Consider the following 23,812-nt stretch of genomic DNA (forward strand, 5'->3'; position numbering starts at 1 on the left):
AGGGGTGCATGAGCCTGAGGACTCACTCAATGTTTTAGCAACAGTTTCTTCCCCTCCGCCATCAAATTTCTGAAGGGCCATGAACTCAATCTCACCAATGTATTCTCTCTGTAATTTATAGTGATTTTTATTCATTGCACTGCGTTGCTGCCGCAAAACAACAAATTTGACAACATATGTCAGTGATAATAAACCAGATTCTGATTCTGAAAGTGCAGTATCGGCACACCATGACAGCCTGAGAGATCAAGCGTTCGCCTTTACTGTCCGAGAGGACAGAAGCCAGTGAGAGCAGACACGTTCAAAGTATGTTAAATAATGAGAGGACTGGACGAAGACTGGGAAGCTACTTTCATTGGTGGAGGTACTGAGGACTAGAAGACATGGGTATTAAATAAAAGAGAAGAGAATTAAGTGTGATAGGAGAGAAATCTCTTTTTGGTTAGAAAAACATACCTCCCAGAGATATAAAGGAGGCAATTTCCACCATAGCGTTTAAGAAGGAGTTAGAGTAAAAATATATGGCAAAACTTTTTCCAAGGGCACCGCAAAAGGGCTCGTAGGTGAAACTAGTTCAATAGGTAATGAGCCAGCATGGAGAGAATGGCCTCCCCCTATCCTATAACCATTCTATGATTCCATATGCCCCACTCCACAGTCCTGAGCAGTTGAATCCATTCTGACAGCACAGTGTGGGATTGCTGTTGGATCCATGTCAGAATCAACTACTCTGAGAGGTCTGAAGACAAGTATAGGTCACACAGGGAAGAGTCCTTCCCTGAAGGTCTTCAGTGAAAAAGATGGATTTTTACAAGTAGTTTCCTGGACAGAGTTATTAAGAGTCACAGCTTTTTATTTTGGATTAGTAACCGAATTTACACATATCCTAACAGCCATGGCGAGATTTGAACCTGAACTTCTGGATTATTTATTACAACCCTCTGGATTACTCATCAATAATTTAGCCAATGCACCCCACAACTTGGCTGTTGAGGAGACTGGAGGATCCGGAGGAAATCCACATATTCCACAAGGAGAACATACAAACTCCTCACGGAGGACGCTGGAATTGAGATTGGGGCTGACAGGGAAAACAGATCAGCCATGATGAAATGGCGGAGCACACGTAATGGGCCAAATGGCCTAATTCTGCTCCGAAATCTTATGGAATAGAATGGTGCAATGTCAAAATGAGGATCTTTAGCTGGGAAGATCGGGAAAATGAAGAGTAGCTCTGCTTTTTGTGGAGTGTTATGAAAACAATATACTACGTGGACAAAGACTTTCACTGAGTAAAGAATTATCGGGCTATAATGACAGAGAAGAGGCCGGTGGAAAGACTTCTAGATAGTGTAATGTTATCACCATGGGAAGTAAACTGAAAGAAACAGTGGATAAGACATCAAACAGACACAAAGTGGGCAGCTTTCGTCAATGGTCGCTTTGTGATATAACTAACTGATAATATCACATCTGTCACGTGGACAAATTGCTTCAACATCCATTTCTTGTTTTATTAAGGAAATTGTACATTTGCATAACACCTTTCATGGCCACAGGACCTTCTGGAGCAGGGGTTCCCATCCCAGGGTGCTTGGACCCTTTGGTGAATGGTAAGGGTCCACGGCTTAAAAAAGGTTGGGATCCCAGTGCTTGAGTGTTTGCAATTGTTGCGCTGTGGGAAATGCAGCAGCTCATCTATGCACAGCAAGAACCCAAAATCTGCAATGAGGTTATAAGCAATACACACAAAATGCTGGAGAAACCCTGCAGAGGCCTCTTCTTTGTCATAATAGCCCGCTGATTCCTTACTTGGGGTAAGTCTTTGCCTGTGTAAGATAGTGCTTACATAAAGCCCAAGGAAGAGCTGACCACTCTTATTTTTTCGATCTTCCCTGCTATGGATCCTCTTTTATCATTACAACATCCAATGCACATCACAAACTCAAACTCCTAGTGCTTCTCATTCATTGCAGGTCAGGCAGCATCTATGGACAGAAATAAACAGTCGGCGTTTCAGCTGAGACCCTTCATTACGACTGGAAAGGAGGAGAGAAAAAGCCAGAATAAGAAAGTGAGGGGGAGGGGAAGGAGTACAAGCTGGCAGGAGATAGAAATCCTGAAGGGTCTCAGCCTCAAACGTTGAATGTTTATTCATTTCCATAGATACTGCCTGACTTGCCGAGTTCCTCCAGCATTTTGTGTGTGCTGCAGGGGATAGATTCCTCCAAGAGGATCTCAACTTTGTCATTGTTTGGAGGCTTGCCTGCTTCAATGAACTGGAGAGCTGTGTTGGCTGGGGTCAGGGCTTTATGCTTTAGCTCTTGGTAAGGTCACCCATACCAAATTGGTCAAAGGGTAGACGCCGGACTAAGAGACCAGTCCTCCGGGATCGGGGGGTTCAGCTCAGGGCTAATAACACTGTCTGGTAAAATAAAACTGTTATGGAAACAGCAATGAAGAACCCTTCTATATCTGAGTGTGATGTTATTCCTGTCTCCACCCAGCACTTGCATGACTGACAGTAGTGAAAACCGAGCTACTGACAGGATGAAGGAATCCCTGAGCACCACCAGAGATGGAGGACCTTCATTGCTGCCCTAAACACCAGTGGCGTAACTGGCAGTAGGTAGGTAGGCAGGGGATAGCTAAAAACAGGTGAGGGAGAAGGTGGGTGGATGAGGAGTGAAATAAGAAGCTGTGAGGTGGTAGGTGGAAGGGATAAAGGGCCGAAGAAGAAGGAAGCTGATAATGAACTGTCAGAGGAAATGGTTCAAACAGGTAAAATAACAACAGTTAAAGACATTTAGGTAAATAATGGATAGTCCATAAAACAGTAAGAACACAGGAGCAGAATTAGGCCACAGCCCATTGAGTTTGTTCTGTTATCCCACCATGGCCATTTTCCTGGGATCTCCCCGTAACCTTTGACGCCCTATGTCTTATGAAACATCAGCAGTGTCTCACAAATGGTTCGATCTCGTGTCCATTTCTCATTGCTTTATCCCACTAGACATTCGCCAGAGACCAACTATCAGACATTGAAGGTTGCAGTGCTGTTGAAATCCTGCTCGTCTGAGCTGCCCCACTGAGCCCTGCTGTCCTGACCTGTTTATCCCTTGGCACTTTTCTAACCACTGATACGACAAGCACCCTGTCAGAAATGCCTCAAGTTCTCAGACGATGGTAAATGTCAAGCAATAGGTCACGTATCTCTTTCAGGCTGTCAGAGCTCTCCCTCCAAGTAATGAGACACAGAGCGATCAGACAGCGCGCTAACAGCTCTTCTTATCTCTCCTACCATCTGTTAACAGACCATTACAGAAAGAAACAGATTACTGGGCACTGTGAGAGTGGGCAAGGGAGACACAAGGAATGGAAACAACACTCCGCTGGAGGAACTCAGCAGGGGAAAGGAAATGTCGACATTTGGGGTTAAAAAAAACTGCATTCAGGATTGAGTGGAGAGGAGTGATGTCACTACAAAGGGGAGAAGGGCAGCGGTGAGACAGGCGTCCGGGGTGATTCATGGTCTGAGCAGGGGTGTAAGATAGACAGGCAGCTAGTTAGAATCAGAATCAGAATCAGTTTTAATATCACTGATTTATTGCATGTCTAGGGTGACAGGGTAGGGATACATCTCTATCAAAGGAAGTGTGAGGTGCCCCTTCCTTCCACTACCCTGCAGATTACCCTTGGGCAAGGTGTAGCACCTGCTTTGTCCCCCGATCAGGGTCACGTGAAGCCATGGGAGGAGGTGGTGGATGGTCCTATGAGCAGCTGGTGAAATAGGGTCCTTTAGGAGACTCTTAGATAGGTACATAGAGCTTAGAAAAATAGAGGGTTGTGCAGTAGGGATATTCTAGGCAGTTTTTAGAGTAGGTTATGTGGTTGGCGCAACATTGTGGGCCAAAGGGCCTGGAACGTGCTGTAGATTTCTATGTTTCTATCACAAGTCCTGGATATGCAACCCCCAACAGCAGGCACACGATCTCTGAAGAGTATTGATAATGGTTGGGGGCACCCATCTTGTAAAGATACTGCCTAGAAGAAGGCAATGGAAAACCACTTCTGTAGAAAAATTTGTCAAGAACAACCATGGTCATGGCAAGTCCGTGATCACCCATGTCCTACGACATGGCACATAATGAATGAATGAACTTGTTCAATGCTCTGTGTTTCTACAGTCGATGAAGGTTCTTCGGTCTAAAAAGATAACTGTACACAGACACTGCCTTACAGTCACACTAATCCCCCTGCTAATGCACTGAACCTTAAATCCAGCAACATTTATGTTTGGAGGTTTTCAAGAACATGCAGCCAGCTGTTCATGCACGCTCCTCTCCAATGCCTTGTCTGATCTGTAATGGGATGAGCTCATTCATCAGGACTGCAAATCAGCTCCCTGTCCAACCCCAAATCCCAAGTGTGATATCCAGCAGGTGGTGTGTAACTGAACAAGCTGGGAGTGGAGAAGTTACCACATTCAGCTGCGTAGGTCCCAGAGTCCTGAATCATTAATTCATATCTGAGTGTTTTCACAAAGCTCTGAGACAAGCTACTCAATGAAGATAACGTCTCACCAACAGCAAGACAGGATCTCCACCGCTTTTAGGGGTCACATTATAAATGGAGGCATGTTAGCAAGTAGAATGAGCTTCCAGAATTGGGGTCAAGGGACTGAAGACCAGCAGCTTCACTGGGGTACAACAAGATGACATCACAAGCAGTCAGAAGGAGTTGGTCAAAACAGCATCTGGAATATTATGAAGAGCGTTGGGCCCTGTATCTAAGGAAGGATGTGCCAGTCCTGAACAGTGTCCAGAAGAGATTGAAAAAAATGATCTGGAAAACGAAAGAATGTATGAGGAGTGTTTGACTTCAGGATCTGGACGTGTACTCGATGGATGGGCGGGGGGTGGGGGAGGTCTTTTGAATCCTGCTGAGTACTGAAAGACCTGGGTGCAGCAGAGATGAAGAGGATGTTACCGTCAGCAGGAGAGTTAGGATCCGAGGGCACAGACTCAGAAGAAAGGGACACCCCTTTGGAACTGAGATGAGAAGGAATTTCTTCAGACAGAAGATGGTGAATGTCTGGAATTTTCTGCCACAGAGGCCACGTCATTAGGTGTATTTAAGGCAGAGATTGATACGATCTAATTGGTAAAGGGGTGAAGGGTTACGAGGAGAAGGCAGGAGAACGGGGTTGGGTAAAAAACAGCCACTATCAAATGGCAGAGCTGACTCAATGAACCAAATGGTGTAATCACGCCCTTTCATCTTAAGGTCTGACGAACCATTCGACCCCCCATCTACTGCTGGCAAGGCTGTCAGCTGTGGATCAGCGGGTAACACTCTCAGCTCTTTGAGACAATAAATCCTGGGCTCCAGTCCCACTTCAGCTGACACTCCTGTATGGGATTGACAGAATGGCAGGTTAAACTCTGAAAATATGTTAAGGACCCAGTGGCACTACCTGTGTTCTGGCCGGCACTGATCTTTAACTGACATCACAATACGGTGGGGGGGGGGGTGGGGTGCTACAGGACGGCATCGAAATAAGCTGCAGAGAGTTGTAAACTCCATCATGGGCTCTAGCCTCCTTAGTATCCAGGACTTCTTCAAGGAGCGATGCCTAATTAAGGACCTCCATCACTCAAGTCATGCCTTGTTCTCATTGCTACCATCAGGAGGGAGATACAGGAGCCTGAAGGCACGCACTCAATGATTGAGGTACAGCTACCCCCCCTCTGCCATCTGACTTCTGAGTGGACAATGAACCCATGAACACTACCTCACTACTTTTTTATTTCTATTTTTGCACCACTTATTTAACTATTGAATACATACACCGTAGTGTCATTCACTTTACATTTTCTATCATTATGTATTCCACTGTACTGCTGTCGCAAAAACAACAAATTTCAAGACATATGCCGGTGATATTAGACCTGATTTTGATAAAAGATCGCGCTGCCTGTGGGACTATCCTGCGCAAACGTCAGTCACAATGCTTAATGGTGGCTACATTTCAAAAAGATTTTTACTCTCTGCAAAATATCATGGCGGACCAAATTGTAAGTCTTTCTCAACGCAAATAAACCAGCATAGACAGGCATTGGAAAGGCTGAAGTCTGAAGTTGGGAAGTGATTTCATGTGGAAAAGTCATAGCAGGACAGTCCTCTTCTCATTGTTACTATCAGGGAGGAGGTACAGAAGCCTGAAGGCACATACTCAACCATTCAGGAACAGCTTCTTCCTCTCTGCCATCCAATTTTTAAATGGACATTGACCCCATGAACTCTACCTCACTACTTTTTTTACTTCTATTTTTGCACTACTTGTTTTGTTTAACTATATGTATATACAAACGCTTGTATATATATACTTTATTTCACAGTTTTTTTCTCTATTATTATGTTTTTGCATGTACTGCTGCTACGAAGTTAACAAGTTTCACAACATATGCCGGTGATATTAAACTTGATTCTGATTCTGATCCATCAGTTGATTGACTGCTCCATAGTGTTGCTGCAGACATGCATCAAGGAAACCAGATTTATCACATGTATAAGTAAACATACAGAGAAATAGGTTGCTTGCATCAAATTGAATCAGTGAGGATTGTGCTGGGTAGTCTGCAATTGTATCCATGCTTCCAGCACCAACATAGCATGCCAACAACTGAATAACTCTATCCCATACGTCTTTGCACTATGGGAGAAAAGCTGAGCGCCCGGAGGAAACCCATGTGGTCATGGGAAGAACATACAAACTCCTCACAGACAGCAATGGGAATCAATTCCCAGTCTTACAGCGGTAATGCTGTAAAGCTTTACACTAACCGCTACATTACCGTGGGTCCCCATTCAGTGGAGACCCCTATACTCAGTGTTTGGAGTTTCAATCCAGTCTGCAGGGTCAGAGGAGAGGAAACAAGATATTAAGAGGAATAGACAGAGTGGATAGCCAGCGCCTCTTCCCCAGGGCACCACTGCTCAATACAAGAGGACATGGCTTTAAGGTAAGGGGTGGGAAGTTCAAGGGGGATATTAGAGGAAGGTTTTTTACTCAGAGAGTAGTTGGTGCATGGAATGCACTGCCTGAGTCAGTGGTGGAGGCAGATACACTAGTGAAGTTTAAGAGACTACTAGACTGGTATATGGAGGAATTTAAGGTGGGGGCTTATATGGGAGGCGGGGTTTGAGGGTCGGCACTACATTGTGGGCCGAAGGGCCTGTACTGTGCTGTACTCTTCTATGTTCTATGAAACAATCATGTAGGAGGAATTGAGTCAGGAGCAACAACCATCTTGGGTTCAGATGCCACAATCTGTGCTAACTTCCAAAAGCTCAATTAAAACATTGCACGATCAAATAACATCCAGGATCTCCCATCCAAATCAGATTATACTGCTGATAATCTCATTATATTGTGAGTGTTTGACATCTGTCAGAGATTTAACCGCTGTTAAATAGCGTGCCATCAATTCCCACAAACTATCTGAATATTCCAAACAACAGGAATTTTGCAGATGCTGGAAATTCAAGCAACACACACAAAAGTTGGTGATGAACGCAGCAGGCCAGGCAGCATCAACTGGATATTTCCTCTCTCCATTCAGGTGGTAGTGAAGGCTCACATTCGAATTGACGGATCATCTGCTATAGCATGCTCTTCTCTGAGGGGGAACTGTCAGTGGCACAGTGCGGAACTGGAGGCAGAGAATGTGTAACACAGCCATGTCCACTTCACTAGGGAGCCTGTTGTGCTTCATACAACTGTTCAATGAGCTTCCACTGTCTTCAGTTTCTGGTTTGTCATTGGATACATGAATGGCAGAAGCAAAAGCAGAAGAAGAGGTAGAGATATGATCATTAGGATTTATGATACATCTCCTCCACAATCTCCCTCTGCACAGGTGCACCACAAGGTTGTGTGCTTAGCCCCCTGCTCTACTTGCTTGATACTCAGGACTGTGAGGCTATGAATCAGAATCAGAATCAGAATTAACGCTACCCAATTGTCCACATTGAGAACATCTACCCTAAGTGCTGCCTGGGCAGGGCGAAAAGCATTATCAAGGATGCATCTCACCCTAACCATGGACATTTTACTCTCCCCTCATCCGGTAGGTGCTACAGGAGCCTCCGCTCCCGCACCAGCAGGCACAGGAACAGCTTCTTCCCTGAGGCTGTGACCTTGGTGAACCTCACATCACAACGCTAAGCAGTATTGCACCCATATTGTACTGTCTCAGTACTTTTATATTTGTGTGCTGCAGCACTTACTTTTTATTCGCAGTTATTTTGTAAATAACACTATATTTTGTATTTCAGGTTAGATGCTAACTGCATTTCATTGGCTTTGTATCTGTACCCGGCACAATGACAATAAAGTTGAATCTAACCTGATCTAAAGAATCAGGTTTATTATCACCAGCATGCGACATGAAATTTGTTAACTTAGCAGCAGCAGTTCAATGAAATACATAACCTATCAGAGAGAAAAAATTAATAATAAAAAATAAGTAAATCAATGATGGCGTACGTATATGGAATAGATTAAAAAATGTGCAAAAACAGAAATACTGTATATTAAAAAAAAGTGAGGTAGTGTCCGAAGATTCAATGTCCATTTAGGAATCGGATGGCAGAAGGGAAGAAGCTGTTCCTGAATCGCTGAATGTGTGCCTTCAGGCTTCTGTACCTCCTACCTGATGGTAACAGTGAGAAAAGGGCATGCCCTGGGTGCTGGAGGTCCTTAATAATGGAAGCTGCCTTTCTGAGACACCGCTCCTTGAAGATGTCCTGGGTACTTTGTAGGCTAGTACCCAAAGTGGAGCTGACTAGATTTACAACCTTCTGCAGCTTCTTTTGGTCCTGTGCAGTAGCATCTCCATACCAGACAGTGATGCAGCCTGTCAGAATGCTCTCCACCATACAACTATAGACGTTTTTGAGTATATTTGTTGACATGCCAAATCTCTTCAAACTCCTAATGAGGTATAGCTGCTGTCTTGCCTTCTTTATAACTGCATCAATATGTTGGGACCAGGTTAGATCCTCAGAGATCTTGACACCCAGGAACTTGAAACTGCTCTCTCTCTCTCCACTTCTGATCCCATCGCTCGAATGCCATATTTAAGTTTGCTGATGACACCACAGTCATTGGCCGGATCAAAGGTGGTGAAGAATCAGCATATGCCTCTCTCTGTTACTCAATGTCAACAAGACCAAGATGATTATTGACTTCAGGAGGAGGAAAACAGTAGCCCATGAGCCAGTTCTCATCAGAGGATCAGAGGTGGAGAGTGTCAGCAACTTTATTTCAGAGGATCTGTCGTGGTCCCAGGCCATAAGTGCAGTTATGAAGAAAGCACAGAGGCGCATCTAATTCCTTAGGAATTGGTGAAGATTCGGCATGACGTCTAAAACTTGGACAAATTTCTATGGATGAGTGGTGGAGAGTATATTGACTGGCTGCATCACAGCCTGGTATGGAAACACCAATGCCTTTGAGCAGAAAGTAGTGGATACAGCCCAATCTATCCTGGGTAAAGCCCTCCCCAACATTAAGCACATCTACAGTGATTGCTGTCATGGGAAAGCAGCACAGACCCACCACCTGGGCCATGCTCTCTTCTTGATGCTACCATAAGAAAGAAGGTACAAGAGCCTCAGGACTCACACCACCAAATTCAGGAACAGTTATTACTCCTCAAACATCGGGCTCTTGAACTTCACTCACCCCATTATTGTACGGTTCCCACAATCTGTAACTCACTTTCAAGGATTTTTTATCCCATATTCTCGATATTAATTGCTGATTTTTTTTTCCTCTTTCGTATTTGTTGTTTGTTGTATTTTGTGCATTAGTTGTTTCTCCATCCTGTTGGGTGTGGTCTTTCACTGATTCCATTGTCTTTCTTGGATTTACCGAAAGAAATCGAATCTCAGGATTGTATATGGTGACATATACATGTATGTACTTTGACAATAAATTGTACTTTGGGCTTCCCAGATTGAACTAGAGTACCTAGCAGTGGTCAGTTGATTGTATTGTAATTTTGAGTGAGTTTTGAAGTTAACAAGGTTGATTCTGTGAATCTGGGCCAAGGACTAGAGGTTGGAGATTGATATTTGAGAGTCCAGGGCCATGAACTAGAAGCACGGATGTGGCCCTTTCTGGGTTTGGAGGCCTGTCTTGTTTATGTGATGGGTCGAGTGAGTGGAAGCGTGGAAAAGGGTCTTGTTTTGCTGCTGTTGTCTTGTTTCGTTCTGTTACTGTTGCAGTTTGTGTGGTTCTGCTGAACACTGTAGTCACGCCATGATGGCACCAGAATGTGTGGCAACATTTGCAGGTTGCCGCCAGCACATCCTTGAGCATGTTGGTTGTTAAAGCAAATGGCACATATTGTATGGGTCAGGATGCTGGTGCATGACAGAAGCCAACCTTGCCAAGCTGTCATCATTCCACACCATGAGTCTCCATAAGGTCATCCGTATTTTCAGGTCAAGAACAATCTCCAACCACACCCTACTCCTTCAGTATCGCCAAGGGGACATGGTCGCAATTGTCCTGATGAATCGTTGGCGATGGACTGGGCATGTGATGAGCAGAGAGGCCAACTCTATCATCAAGACAGCACTTCATTAGTCCCCTGAAGGGCAGAGGAAATGTGGGAGACCAAACAGACCTTGGTGCCGTACCATAGAGGCAGAAATAACGACCCTGAACCACACCTGGGACACCATAGAGAAGATGGTCAAGGACAGACACAGGAGGACTTTCTTTGCTGCCATAGACTCCAGCAGTGTAATGAGCAGTCAGTCACATGTGATAAATATACACGAGTCTGAAATCTGAATGTTCACAGACAGATTGAACTACCCCTTTTGCACAGCTGGGTCTGAAATCTGAATAAATCAGAATCTGAAATCTGAATATTCACAGACTGAAGTACCCCTTTTGCACATCTGGGTCTGCCTATTCCTTTACTCAATCACGATAACTCTAAGTATCCATGTTCTACAGTTGAAAGACTAAGGCTAGTGGACTAAGCAAGGGAGAAATGGATAAAGGGCTGATTCTGTTTCGAGGAAACAAACCAATGAGCTGGTTGGGGTTTTAAGCCACAAATTCATTGCACATTGAATAAGCCAGAATCTTCAGTAAAGCTTCAGACATTGCGCTCATTGTCTTACCCACAGAACAGTTCCAGCCAACAAATAAAAATTGTATAACTATGCATTTCGCCAAAGAACAACATTTCATCACATTCTCTTTATACTAATTATTGTCTCTTCACCTCAGTCATAAGTTGCTAGTTATTTTTCGACACTACCTCAAAAACCTCATCCATGAGTCGGTCTGTTGATTAACAAAAGAAAACTTGCATTAACAATGTAGAAGAAAGAGAAGTGAGTGAGGGCCTCCATTCGTCAGGGTTGACCATGGATGTTGTGTCCTAGCTGTCTAGATACACAAGCCTGGGCAGTAAGATATGGAGAACAAGCTGCTGGCCGTGCAGCAAGCTCCCCCTCTCCACGCATATGATGAACCCAAAGCAACAGCAGAGACCGATACAGTTTGGCACCGGCGGCATCACAGGAGTCGCTAGTCAGCATTGAACTCAATGTTGGATTGTCTTAGAGACTCCAGCTCTGGATTTTTCCATCGGGGTTTACTCCTGAAGTCTTCCCCATGAGTGAGTTTGGTCGCAAGGCAGTGGAGGTTTGAGATCAGAGTGTTCCTTCTCCTAGATGAGCTGCCAACCATGACTGATGAGCCACATCTGCTTGAAGCAACCGTTTTTTAAAGAGCCAGTAACCCACCTTAGCCCCTTCTTCTGTCAGTAGAAACGGTTTCGCCGGAAAAGCAGCTACGCCACATGTGAAGGCCAGGAGCCGGACCCCCCTCCCTGGCTATAACATTCTTGAAGAATACAAAATAATGAGAAGTAGGAGTAGGTTATTAGCCCCCGGGATTATCTCTGCTCTTCAATAGGACAGTCTGATCTATTTCCTCTTTAGAATCATAAGAGTCATACAGCATGGAAACAGGTATTTCGGCCCATCTTGTCGATGTCAGTTGTGTTTCCCAGCACGCTAGTCCCATCTGCCTGCATTTGGCCCCTAGCTCTCTAAACTTCTCCTGCTCAGGTACTTAATTATTTTCTTACTTAAGGGTTCAGCACAGGAACAGCTCCTTCTGGAGAAACAAGCCCAATTCACTCAATTACACCATGTGACCAATTAACCTACGTACTCTTAAGTCTTTGGAAGGTGGGAGGAAACCAAGTCGCCCAGAGGCAATCCACACAGTCATAGAGAGAACATACAACCTCCTTACAGACAGTGGCAGAATTGAACCCTGGCCACTGGCACTGTAAAAGTGTTATGCTGACTGCTACACCATTGTGCAGCTATTGTTTGCATAGCTTTTAATATCGCTAAAGTGTCTCCCTCAACCACTGTTTCTGACTGCTCATTCCAATGCTGTACCACCCTCGTGTGAAGAATCTGCCCCTGATATCCCTTTTAAATCTCGTGACTCTGATCTTAATCCTCTTGATTTTAGCACCCCTCCCTGGTAAAAGGACTATGTGCTATCACTTAATCTTTCCTATATGGACCCCCAATTCCACGAAGCCCTTAATATCCAAAAAATCTAACAATCTTTGTTTTGAATATCAGTGACAACTAAACCTCAGCACTCCTATTAAACAACAAAAGCACAAAACATTGCACATAATGCAAACCCTTCGGCTCACGACGTTGTGCCAACCTTTTCACCTACTCTAAGATTAATTGACGAGTACCAGTGAATGGAGAATATCAAAGAGTCACCGCCCTCTGAGTGAAGAAATTTGTCCTTGTCTTAGTCCAGCATGGTTGATCACTTTTTTTTTCAGACCGTGACCTCTTGTTGTAGCCATCCCACCCAGGGAACATCAGCTCCGCATCTAATCTGGCAAGCCCCATAAGGTTTTGTGTACAGCTCAGAGAATGGGGTGGCAAGGTAGTGCAGTGGTTAGAGCAACATCTTACCAGTGACCCAGGTTCAATTCCTGCTACTGCTTGTGAGGAGTTTTCACTGTCTCCCTGTAACCTCATGGGTTTCCTCCGGGTGCTCCAGTTTCCTCCTACGTTCCAAAGACTGTTGGTAGATTTACTGGTTATTGTCAGTCGTCCCACGATTAGATCGGTGGTTAGCTAGGCAGCGTGGCTCGAAGGGCCAGGAGGGCCTATTCCTCACTGTATCTCAACAAATAAGTTCTAAAAATTACCACTTCTGAACTGTAGTCTAGTTCAAAAGGTGAGAAATAGAGGGACAATAGATTGCAGATGCTGGAATCTGGAGCAACAAACAATTCTGCTGTAGGAACTCAGCAGACTGAGCATCTGTTGGGGGAAGAGGAACTCTCAATGTTTCGGGTCAAAACCCTGATCCTGATGTCGTCTTTGCCCTGAAATATCGACCGTTCCTTTCCCCTTGCAGATGCTGCTCGACCCACAGAGTTCCTCCAGCAGTTTGGTTGTTGTTCTTAACTTGATGTTGTTGTTCGTCCATTGTCAACGCCGATGAGGACCTCGACACCAGATGGTGTCGAAACTAGCGCTTGATTTGGATTTAAGTGAGGGAGAGTTGCACAGCGTCAGCCTTCCTCTGTCTTCCCAATTCCCATCTGGATCCAATGGCAAGACAAGAGTCAAGACGGCTGGAGATGGGACTAGGCGCAGTGGATGACCAAGACATCTTCTGTGTCTTGTCCTGCTCTACACGTTCCACGACGCTTGCAGAGACCGCCTTCTTGACCGTTGGACCTTCCATTGGTCTCGTCCACTCAATCCGCCGGAGTCTGTCTTCACATGCTGGGATAGACAACTTCCTATCTCACCGAGGGTTTGAAGCTCGTCGGCTACCCTCACCTGGTTTAGCCGGCTTGATAAGACCTCACGAGCTACCTCACCAAATTAAATGTGACCCTGGTTCAAATGAACCAATTGTTAGACAAGTGACTGACAGAGAATTACAGAGCAGTCAAAAGTCAACCACGTTACTGTGGTCTGGAGTCACGTACAAACCTGACTGGGTTGTCTAAGCAACATACACAAAGTGCTGGAGGAACTCAGCAGTCCAAGCAGCATCTATGGAGAAGAGTTAACACTCCACTTTTCAGGCTGAGGCCCTTCATGAGGACTAGAAAAAAGTCAGTGTAAAAAGGTTGGGGGGGGGGAAGAAGTACAAGGTGAAAGCAGGAGAGGGTGAGGAGTGAAGGGACAGGGAAGTTGTTTGGTGAAAGAGATAAAGAGCTGGAGATGGGGGGAATCTGATAGGAGAGGGTAGAAGACGATGGAAGAAAGGGAAGGGGGAGGACCACCAGACAGAGGTGATGGACAGGTAAGGAGATAAGGCAAGAGAGAGAAATGGGAATGGAGAGGGAAGGGGCAATTACTGGAAGTTCGAGAAATCAATGTTCAATCGATATTTTCTCATGTTTGTGCTGGAGTAGTCTATAGAGTCTATAGACCTCCCCCACTGACAGATAGCAGTAAACCAGATGGGTTTTAATAACCATTACTAAGACCAGCTTTCACTTTAAGCAATTCCAGATAATTGAATTAAGTAAGTTTAAATTCCACAGCTGCATGGAAAGATTTGAACTCAATGCTTATTCTGCTAATTTAACTGCTGCATTACCACTGCACCACTTGTTTTTAAGAAAGAAAATTTGTTTGTTGGAGACACAGAAGATGCTGAACTATGGAACAAGGAACTGAAGAACTCAGTGGTGGCAAAATGTGCAAGTTGATATCACTGGCTGGACTTAAAGAAAAAAAATCAGTAGCAATAGGTGCTACCAAATGAAGCAGCTATTGAAGACCTTCTCACAGTCTTCATCCAAGCTTAGCACACAGTTACGAGGAACTAATATTCATCCTGAAACGTGAGGCAGTATTTATGATACACAACAAATGGTCCATCTGTATCCAGATACCTGCTGCCAAACTTGCATCCCACCTTCTGGGAGGGGACAACACATCAATGTGCTCTTGATACTTGCTTAACCTTTCCGATTACACTGGACAACAAAGATTTTGCTTCCTGAATACTTTTGGGTGTACCTTATGGATTTTGGACTGCTGATCGTGAAAATCAGCATGAAATTTCCCTATCACACACTATTTTTTAAAAATTGCCTATATTTGTTATTTCAATTCATAATTCAAGTCAGAATAACCAATGCCAAGATTAAAAAGGCATTTTTGTTGGTCCACAAATCAAACAGGTCATCAATGACAGACATTTCAAAGAACTTCTAGTTGGACTGGTGAAAATTGCGTGGAAGGCTTTCAAGAATGTTGTTGAAAGTTTTCTTGGTTACGGAGTACCAAACTACATGCAGCTGGTTGAACAACATCCTTCAAGCATACAAAACCATGAAGTGCAACATGTCAGTACAGATCATTTTCTGCATTCCCATTTAGACTTCTTCCCTGCAAACCTTAGCACTGTCAATGACAAACACAGTGAAAGGTTTCACCAGGACATTGTAGTCATGGAGAAACGGTATCAGCGCAACTGGAATCCATCAATTCTAGCTGATTATTGTTGGACACTTAAATGAGAAGCCTCAGGCATTGAGTCCAAATGAAAATCATCAACAAAACATTTTAGCGTTGAACTATTGCAAAGCATTCGCACCATTGTGCAATTAAACATATTATATTCAATAAAAGTTAAATTTCCATGTGATACAAGTAGTCTGAACTTATGTTCAGCTTTAAGTGGTTTATCATAAGCAAAAAAAATCTGACCACACAACACTTTCAAAAAAATATCTTGACCAGTCTTATGCATTCAGACAACTGATAATACACGGCTATGAATGTGTTTCGGGGGTGGAGATTACAGAAGACCCCTGTCCGTTCATGGTGGCTGTGGTACTGCCCGTCAAATGGTGCTCAATGACAATTGTAAGTGGGCTCACTCACGTGTAAATCTTTTCCTGCCCAGTTGCATTCCTCTCTCCACTCCACAGGGGCCGGCCAGTAAACCTGAAAGACAGACAACCAGAGTGAGTTCAATGCAACACCAGCCTGTCAGAATGACGGGTCATGAACCCTCCCACCGGGATCCAAACCCCAGAGTTACACAGTCTGATCATTAACACAAAACTCTCACAAGCACAAGACTGATCTGCCAATTAAAATTTAACCCAATGGTTACTGAAAGGCATTTTCACCTCATCATGTACTAGGGCACTACTACAGCTCAGAAATAAGCTCTTTGGCCCATCGTGTCCATTATAACATGACGTTCGGCCTATTCACACCCGTGTACCTATCCAAACCTGTCTTAAACACTACAATTAAACTGCATCCACCACTTTTGTTGGCAACTTGAAGTGGGGTGGCACGGTAGCATACGAGCTAGTGCATCGCTTTAAAGCGCCAGCGATTACTGATCAAGGCTCAATTCCCACCGCTGTCTGTAAGGAGTTTGTATGCACTCTCTGTGAATATGTGGGTTTCCTCTGGGTGCTTTGGTTTGCTCTGGTTTCCCCAAATATCCCAAACACATACAGTGAGGCTTAGTGAGCTGTGGGCATGTTATGTTGGGGATGGAAGTTTGCAGACACTTACAGTCTGCCCAGTACGATCCCCATTGATTTCATTTGACGCACACACATTCACTGCATGTTTTATGTACATGTGATAAATAAAGCTAATTTAAATCTAAATCTAAATTTCACCCTCACACCACTCTCTGAGTGAAGAAGATCCCCCTCAGATTTCCCATAAACGTTTCGCCTTTCACCCTAAATCCATGATCTCTAGTCCTCGTCTCACCCAGCCTGAGAGGGAAAACCCTGCATGCATTCTCCTTATCGATACTTCCCCAGTAAAATATACCAATCTCCTTGCATGTGGCTCTGGATGGAGAATGAGTGTATCAGTGAAACTTCAGCCAAGCTAAAGTGTCCATTGTGCTCTTGACTCTTACCTACAGGGTAACCCAGACAACGCTTATACTGACTAGCCAATGAAGCACAAAGTTCAAAGTATGCACACATTTTACAGTCTTGAAATCTGTCTCTTAACAGAAAGCCACAAAACAAGGAAACCCCAAAAACCCATAAAAAAAAGAACTTGACAGAAACAAAGGTGTCCTTTATCATATAATTTGAGACCCTGTCTGTTTATTACAGGGACCACAAACAAACCAGTGGCAGTATTTTGAAGAAAAGCTGAGTGATACCTCCAGTGAAAGGCCAATACATAGTCCCGAGCCAATGTCACTGGAGCAGGTGGTGAATTGTCTACACATGGCTAGTTGTGGGATCTTGCTGTGCGTGCATCTCCAGCCGTGGTCCCCATGCAGATGGGGCACATGCAGTACTTTTGAAGATCAATTGAAAATCACTTTACACTCACTGAAGTACAAGTGCGTTGGACAAACATGGAAAGTGGTACACAGCAGGATCCCAACACATAGGCGTGAGAGGTGTGAGTAAGATATCTGCTTTTAATTAGAGATGCAGCACAGTAACAGGTTCTTCCGGCACGACACGTGGGAAGAAACCAGAGCACCTGAAGGAAAACACACATGGTCACACGGAGAAGGTACAAACTCCTTACAGCCAACGGCAGAATTGAACCTGGATCACTGATGCTGGCACTGTAACAGTATCATGGTAACTGCTAGGTTTGCTCTGGTTTTAATACTTGCCATCAAAATATGTAATATCACAGCTCATAAATCAGGCATCTGGATTAAGAGTGGCAAAACTAAATAATTGAACCTTCACCTTCCAATGTACCCCATCCTCAGAGTAGTGTATACTCATCGTCATCATTATGCGCTGTGTCGTATTGCGTGGGCGATCATGGTCTTTGACCATGATTGTTCCCAGTAAATTTTCCTACACAAGTGGGTTGCCATTGCCTTCTTCTGGGCAGTGTCTTCACCGGACGGGCGACCCCAGCCATTATCAATACTCTTCAGAGGTTGTCTGCCTGGCATGAGAGGTTGCATAACCAGGACTTGCGATATGCACCGGCTGTTCACACGGCCATCCACCACCTGCTCCCATGGCTTCAGGTGACCCTGATTGTGGGGCGAAGCAGGTGCTGCACCTTGCCCAAGGGTGACCTGCAGGGTGGCGATGGGAAGGAGTGCCTTACACCTCCCTTGGTAGACATGTATCGCCACCCCACCACCCAAAATGCAAGCACATCCCTTCTGAAATGAGGCCAAAACTGTGGGTTAAACTCCAGGTATGGACCCATCTGTACCTCGTCCCTTTTTCACTCAAGCCCAACCTCCTAAATTGTCTTATGGGAAAAGGCTATGCGAGCAAGGGCTCTTCCCTTCAATTATTCAAAGATACAGAAGTGGTACAAGCCTTTCTGCCCCAACTAGCTCACAACACCCAGTTACACCCACGTGACCAGTTAACCTACATTTTGGAATCTGGGAGGAAACTGGAAGAAATGGTCACAGGAAGAAAGTACGAACTCCTTTCAGACAGTGGTGGGATTGCATGTAGGTCGCTGGCACACTGTCATAGAGTTACACTAACTACCACACATTTGTGCCGCCGCTAAGAGCGAAGAAGATGAGAGGTGACTTGATACAGGTGTATAAAATTATGAAAAGCATTAACAGAGTGGACAGAAAGCGCCTTTTCTTCCAGCGTGGCAATGGTCAATACGAGAGTACATTCTTTTGAGATGAGTGGAGGAAAGTTCAGTGGAGATGTCAGAGGCAAGATCTTTTTACACATAGAGTGGCGGTAGAGGCTGTTACTGTACATTAGGGGCATTTACGAGAGTCGTAAATCGGCACATGGATAAAAGAAAAAATTGTTGGTTATGAGTTGCATAGGAGGGAAGGGTTATATTGATTCTGGAGTAGATCGAAAGGTCAGCACAGCATCATGGGCTGAAGGACCTCTACTCTGCTGTATTGTTCTGCTACACAGGTAAGGTAACTTTGCGTGTTCAGGTGTGAGAATATCCAGACCCCTTAGGATAGTACCGGTCTGAAGTGTTTCCACTTAAACAATAGTTCCCTTTTGATCATCGCAGATGAGATAACCTTCTTTTCCTGGTTTTATACACTGTCGTTTTTTTTGTCCATTCACTTAACATATCTACGTCCTTTTGCAAACTCTTTGCGTCCTGCGCACAACATGCTGTGTTTTGCCTCTGGTGTCATCAGCCGTGATTGGTAACACTTCATCCCTGCACCTATGTCATTAACAAAGATTATAAACTGCCAAAGCCCCAGCACTGATCCCTGTGGGACCCCACTTAATTACAGCTTGCCAACCTGAAAGCAACCAAAGCAGCTTGACTCTGTTTTCTGCTAGTCAGTTAATCCTCTTTCCCTGTTTATATATTAATCCTAATACCATGAACACCTATTGTGTACAGTAACATTTTCTGCGATATTTTGATTGTCTTCAAAGACCAGAGTAAATTTATTATCAAAGTACATCTATGTCACCGTACAGTACACCACGCCGAGATTCATTTTCTTGTAGGCATTCACAGTAGACAAAGAAATATAATAGAATCAAACTACACAAAGACTGACAATTCAGAAGACTGAGAGGAGTTATTATAGAAACATGTAAAATTATGAAAGGGATAAATAAGATATAGAGGCAGGGAAGTTGTTTCCACTGATAGTTGAGACTAGAACCAGGGGACATAGCTTCAAGATTTGGGGAGTAGATTTGCGACAGAGATGAGGAGGAGCTGCTCTTCCCAGAAAGTGGTGAATCTGTGTAATTCTCTGCCCAATGAAGCAGTGCAGGCTACCTCAGTAAATTTATTTAAGACAAGGTTCGATAGATTTTTGCATTGTAGGGGAATTACGGGTTATGGGGAAAAGGCAAGTAGGTGGAGATGGGTCCATGGTCAGATCAGCCATGATCTTATTGAATGGCAGAGCAGGCTTGACAGGTCAGATGGCCTATTCCTGCTCCTATTTCTTAAATGTTCAAACAACCAATGTACAAAAGAAGACAAACTGTGCAAATACAAAAAAATATATTGAGAATATGTGTTGTAGAGCAGGGGTCCCCAACCTATCTTGCACCGCGGACCAGTTTAGTATTGACATTATTCTTGCAGACCGGCTGACCGGGGGTAGGGGGTGGTGTTCAAGTAGGGTTAAACTCACCTCAACATGTCTTTTACAGTTAGGGTTGCCAACTTTCTCACTCCCAAATAAGGGACAAAAGTAGCAGTCAAATATGGGACACTTGTGTTTACCACAAGAAAGGTTACAATGACACCTTGCACGGGCACCTGTGTGTGCATGCGTGACGTGCGCACGCACGTACCGATTTTTTTTCCACAAATCGGTTTTGGCTCGACTACACTGTACATATATTATTTGTACTTTATATAGGCTGTGTATTTATCATATCATTCCTGCTTTTACTATATGTTAGTGTCATTTTAGGTTTTATGTGTTAGTTGGTATGATTTGGTAAATTATTTTTTGGGTCTGGGAATGCTCAAAAATTTTTCCCATATAAATTAATGGTAATTGCTCTTCGCTTTATGTCATTTCGGCACGAAAGGTTTCATAGGAACGCTCTACTTTAGCGGGGGAAATACGGGACAAGGGTGGTCCCATATGGGACAAAACAATTTAGCCCAATATACGGGATGTCCCGGCAAATACAGGACAGTTGGCAACCCTATGTTCAAGTTTAACAGTGCGTGACAGGGAATGAGGAAAGGTGCAGCTGACTCATATCGTTTCCTCGCGGCCCGGTAGCACATGCTTTGCGACCCGGTACCGGTCCGCGGCCCAGTGGTTGGAGACCGCTGTTGTAGAGTCCTTGAAAGTGAGTCCATGGGTTGTGGAGTCAGTTCAGAGTTGAGGTGACTGAAGTTATCCACACTGGTTCAAGAGCCTGATGGGTGAAGGGTAATAACTGTTCCTAAACTGGTAGTGTGGGGCCTAAGGCTTCTGTACCTCCTTCCCATGGTAACAGTGAGAAGAAACCATGCTGCCCTGGTAATTCAAGTTTACTGCAGCTTTCAGTTCTCATTTATCCACACTTGGTTCCTGCATAAATTTGTCAAACTCAGTTTCCCTTTCATAAAAACACATTGACTCTACTCGAAAGTATTATGATTTATAATGTTCTGTTTTTATATTTTAGTAATGCATTCCAGCATTTATACACTGACAGATGTTAGGCAAACTGGTTTACTTGAATACAGGTGCTAGCTAGTTTAATCTTTGTGAGACGACAGAGGTACTTCCAATGAGCAGAGAGTGAAAGGAGAAATCTTTGCTAGGTTGTCTATCAACCCACCAAATATTGGAATCCAAGAAGATGTGGAGAAGAGTTTTCCAGTAGTGGGGGAGCCTAGGACCAGAGGGCACAGCCTCAGAATATAAGGATGCCCCTTTAGAACAGAGATGAGGAAGGTTTTCTTTAGCCAGAGGGTGGTGAATCTATGGAATTCATTGCTACAGTCTGCTGTGGAGGCAAAGTCATTGGGTATATTTGGAGCAGAAGCTGATAGTTTCTTGATTAGTAGGGTTATCAAAAGTTGTGCAGAGAAGGCAGGAGAATGGGATTGAGAGGGATAATAAATCAGCCGTGATGGAATGGTGAGCAGACTCGATGGGCTAAATAGCCTTTTTTCTGCTCCTGTGGTCTTATAGTCTTATTTAAACAGAATTCACAATACTTCATGGTACTTGGGTAAGAAATCTTATGAAAGTCTTCAAACCACTCATTTAGCGTTGAAGTCCAAGAGTTATGGATGTTCTACGAGTCTGTGGTGGCCAGTGCAATTATGTTTGCTGGGGCAGCAGGCTGAGGGTAGCAGACACCAACAGAGTCAACAAACTCATTCGTAAGGCCAGTGATGTTGTGGGGATGGAACTGGACTCTCTCACGGTGGTGTCTGAAAAGAGGATGCTGTCCAAGTTGCATGCCATCTTGGTCAATGTCTCACATCCACTACATAATGTACTGGGTGGGCACAGGAGTACATTCAGCCAGAGACTCATTCCACCGAGATGCAGCACAGAGCGTCATAGGAAGTCATTCCTGCCTGTGGCCATCAAACTTTATAACTCCTCCCTTGGAGGGTCAGACACCCTGAGCCGATAGGCTGGTCCTGGACTTATTTCATAATTTACTGGTATAATTTACATATTACTATTTAACTATTTATGGTTCTATTACTATTTATTATTTATGGTGCAACTGTAACGAAAACCAATTTCCCCCAGGATCAATAAAGTATGATTATGACTATGCAGCAAAAAACAGACCTTTCAGCCCAACCCATCCATACCAGTCTGAGCTAGTCCCATTTGCCTGTGTTTGTCCGATCTTCCCTATGCACAGACCTCTCCATATGTCATGTAATATTGCAATTGTCCCCATCTCCACCATATCCTCTGGGAGCCTGTTCCATTTATCAACCACCCTTGTGAAAAATCCGACCCTCACATTCCCTTTAAATCTTTCTCCACTCACCTTAATCCTATACCCTTTGGTTTTTCCCTTGGAAAAAGACAGTGACCACCCACTTCATCTATGCCCAACGTAATTTTATATACTTTCATAAGATCATCCCTCACTCCAGGGATAACAGCCCCAACCTATCCAGCTTTTCCCTAATAGCTCAGGCCATCCAATCCCAGTACCATCTTTATGAAACTCTCCTCACCTCCAGCTTAATGACATCCTCCCTGCTGCTATGCAACCAGAACTTCACACATCTCATAGCATCCTGCAGTTCTCAAATTACCAATGCAATTTGGGTCTATGGACTCATTTTCGTTCCCAATGCTGTTGCTTGCTTTTACTGTTTGCATGACTTGTGGATTTTTTTTCTCTCTCTGCGCATTGGGTGTTGGTCCTTTTTTAAAATTGTGTTCTTTCAAGTTTATTGTGTTGTGGCTGCCTGTAAGCAGCTGAATCTCAAGGTTGTGTAATTTAAACATACTTGGATAATGAGTGTACGTTAAACTTTAGAACCAGCAGAAGAACCATTTCTCAAATCCTCAGGCCAGGCTGACCTGCTACCCAGGGGCTTTCCCTCACCTTCTTCTCGTGCTTGCTGATGTTGTTCAGGTTGAGGGCAATGAGGTAATTCTTTGCGCCCACAAACAGCTGGCCTCGCTCCTCGTCCAGCAGAAGAGTGTTGTAACAGCACGAATAATTCAACTGGTAAGTGACAAGGCCTCGGGAAACCAGATCTGAAAAGGTGAAACACACATACACGTCAGGTGCTTTGTCAGGAGACATTTGGCAACATATAGAATTTGAAGGCGGGATTCAGGGTTAATGGCAGGATTCTTAACAGTGTGGAGGAACTGGGGGATATTAGGGTCCATAGATCCTTCTATAAAAGAGAATTGGCCTTCATTAGTCAAGGGACTGAGTACAAAGCCATGAGGTAATGTTGCAGCTCTATAGACCACATGTGGAATATTGTGTTCAGTTCTAGTCACCTCATTAGGAAGGATGTGAAAGGTTTAGAGGGGTTCAGAGGAGATTTACCAAGAGGCTGCTTGCATTAGAGAGCACGACTTATGAGAAAAAGGTTGAGCGAGTTATGGCTTCTCTCTTTGGAGCAAAGGAGGATGAGAGGTGACTTGATAGAGGTGTAAAAGATGATAGAAGGTAAAGATCGGGTGGACAGCCAGAGATCTTTTCCCAGGACAGAAATGGTTAAATCAAGAGGACACAATTTTAAGGCAATTTCAGGGCAGTATGGGGGTATGTCGGAGGTAAACTTTTTTTAA

General features: G+C 44.2%; 1 protein-coding gene across 8 annotated transcripts in view; it reads right to left on the reverse strand.

The window, feature by feature from the left end:
* sema3b (sema domain, immunoglobulin domain (Ig), short basic domain, secreted, (semaphorin) 3B) overlaps window positions 1-23,812 on the reverse strand; it is a 495,602-nt gene that overhangs the window by 102,492 nt on the left and 369,298 nt on the right. For all 8 annotated transcript variants that reach the window (XM_072280301.1, XM_072280307.1, XM_072280306.1 and 5 more), the window contains 2 exons: window positions 23,109-23,263; window positions 16,003-16,065 (listed from right to left, as the gene is read on the reverse strand). In XM_072280301.1, coding sequence (XP_072136402.1) covers window positions 16,003-16,065; window positions 23,109-23,263 — 218 coding nt within the window. The remainder of the gene's footprint in view (window positions 1-16,002; window positions 16,066-23,108; window positions 23,264-23,812) is intronic.

Source organism: Mobula birostris, chromosome 16, assembly GCF_030028105.1.
Source record: "Mobula birostris isolate sMobBir1 chromosome 16, sMobBir1.hap1, whole genome shotgun sequence".
NCBI lineage: Eukaryota > Metazoa > Chordata > Chondrichthyes > Myliobatiformes > Myliobatidae > Mobula > Mobula birostris.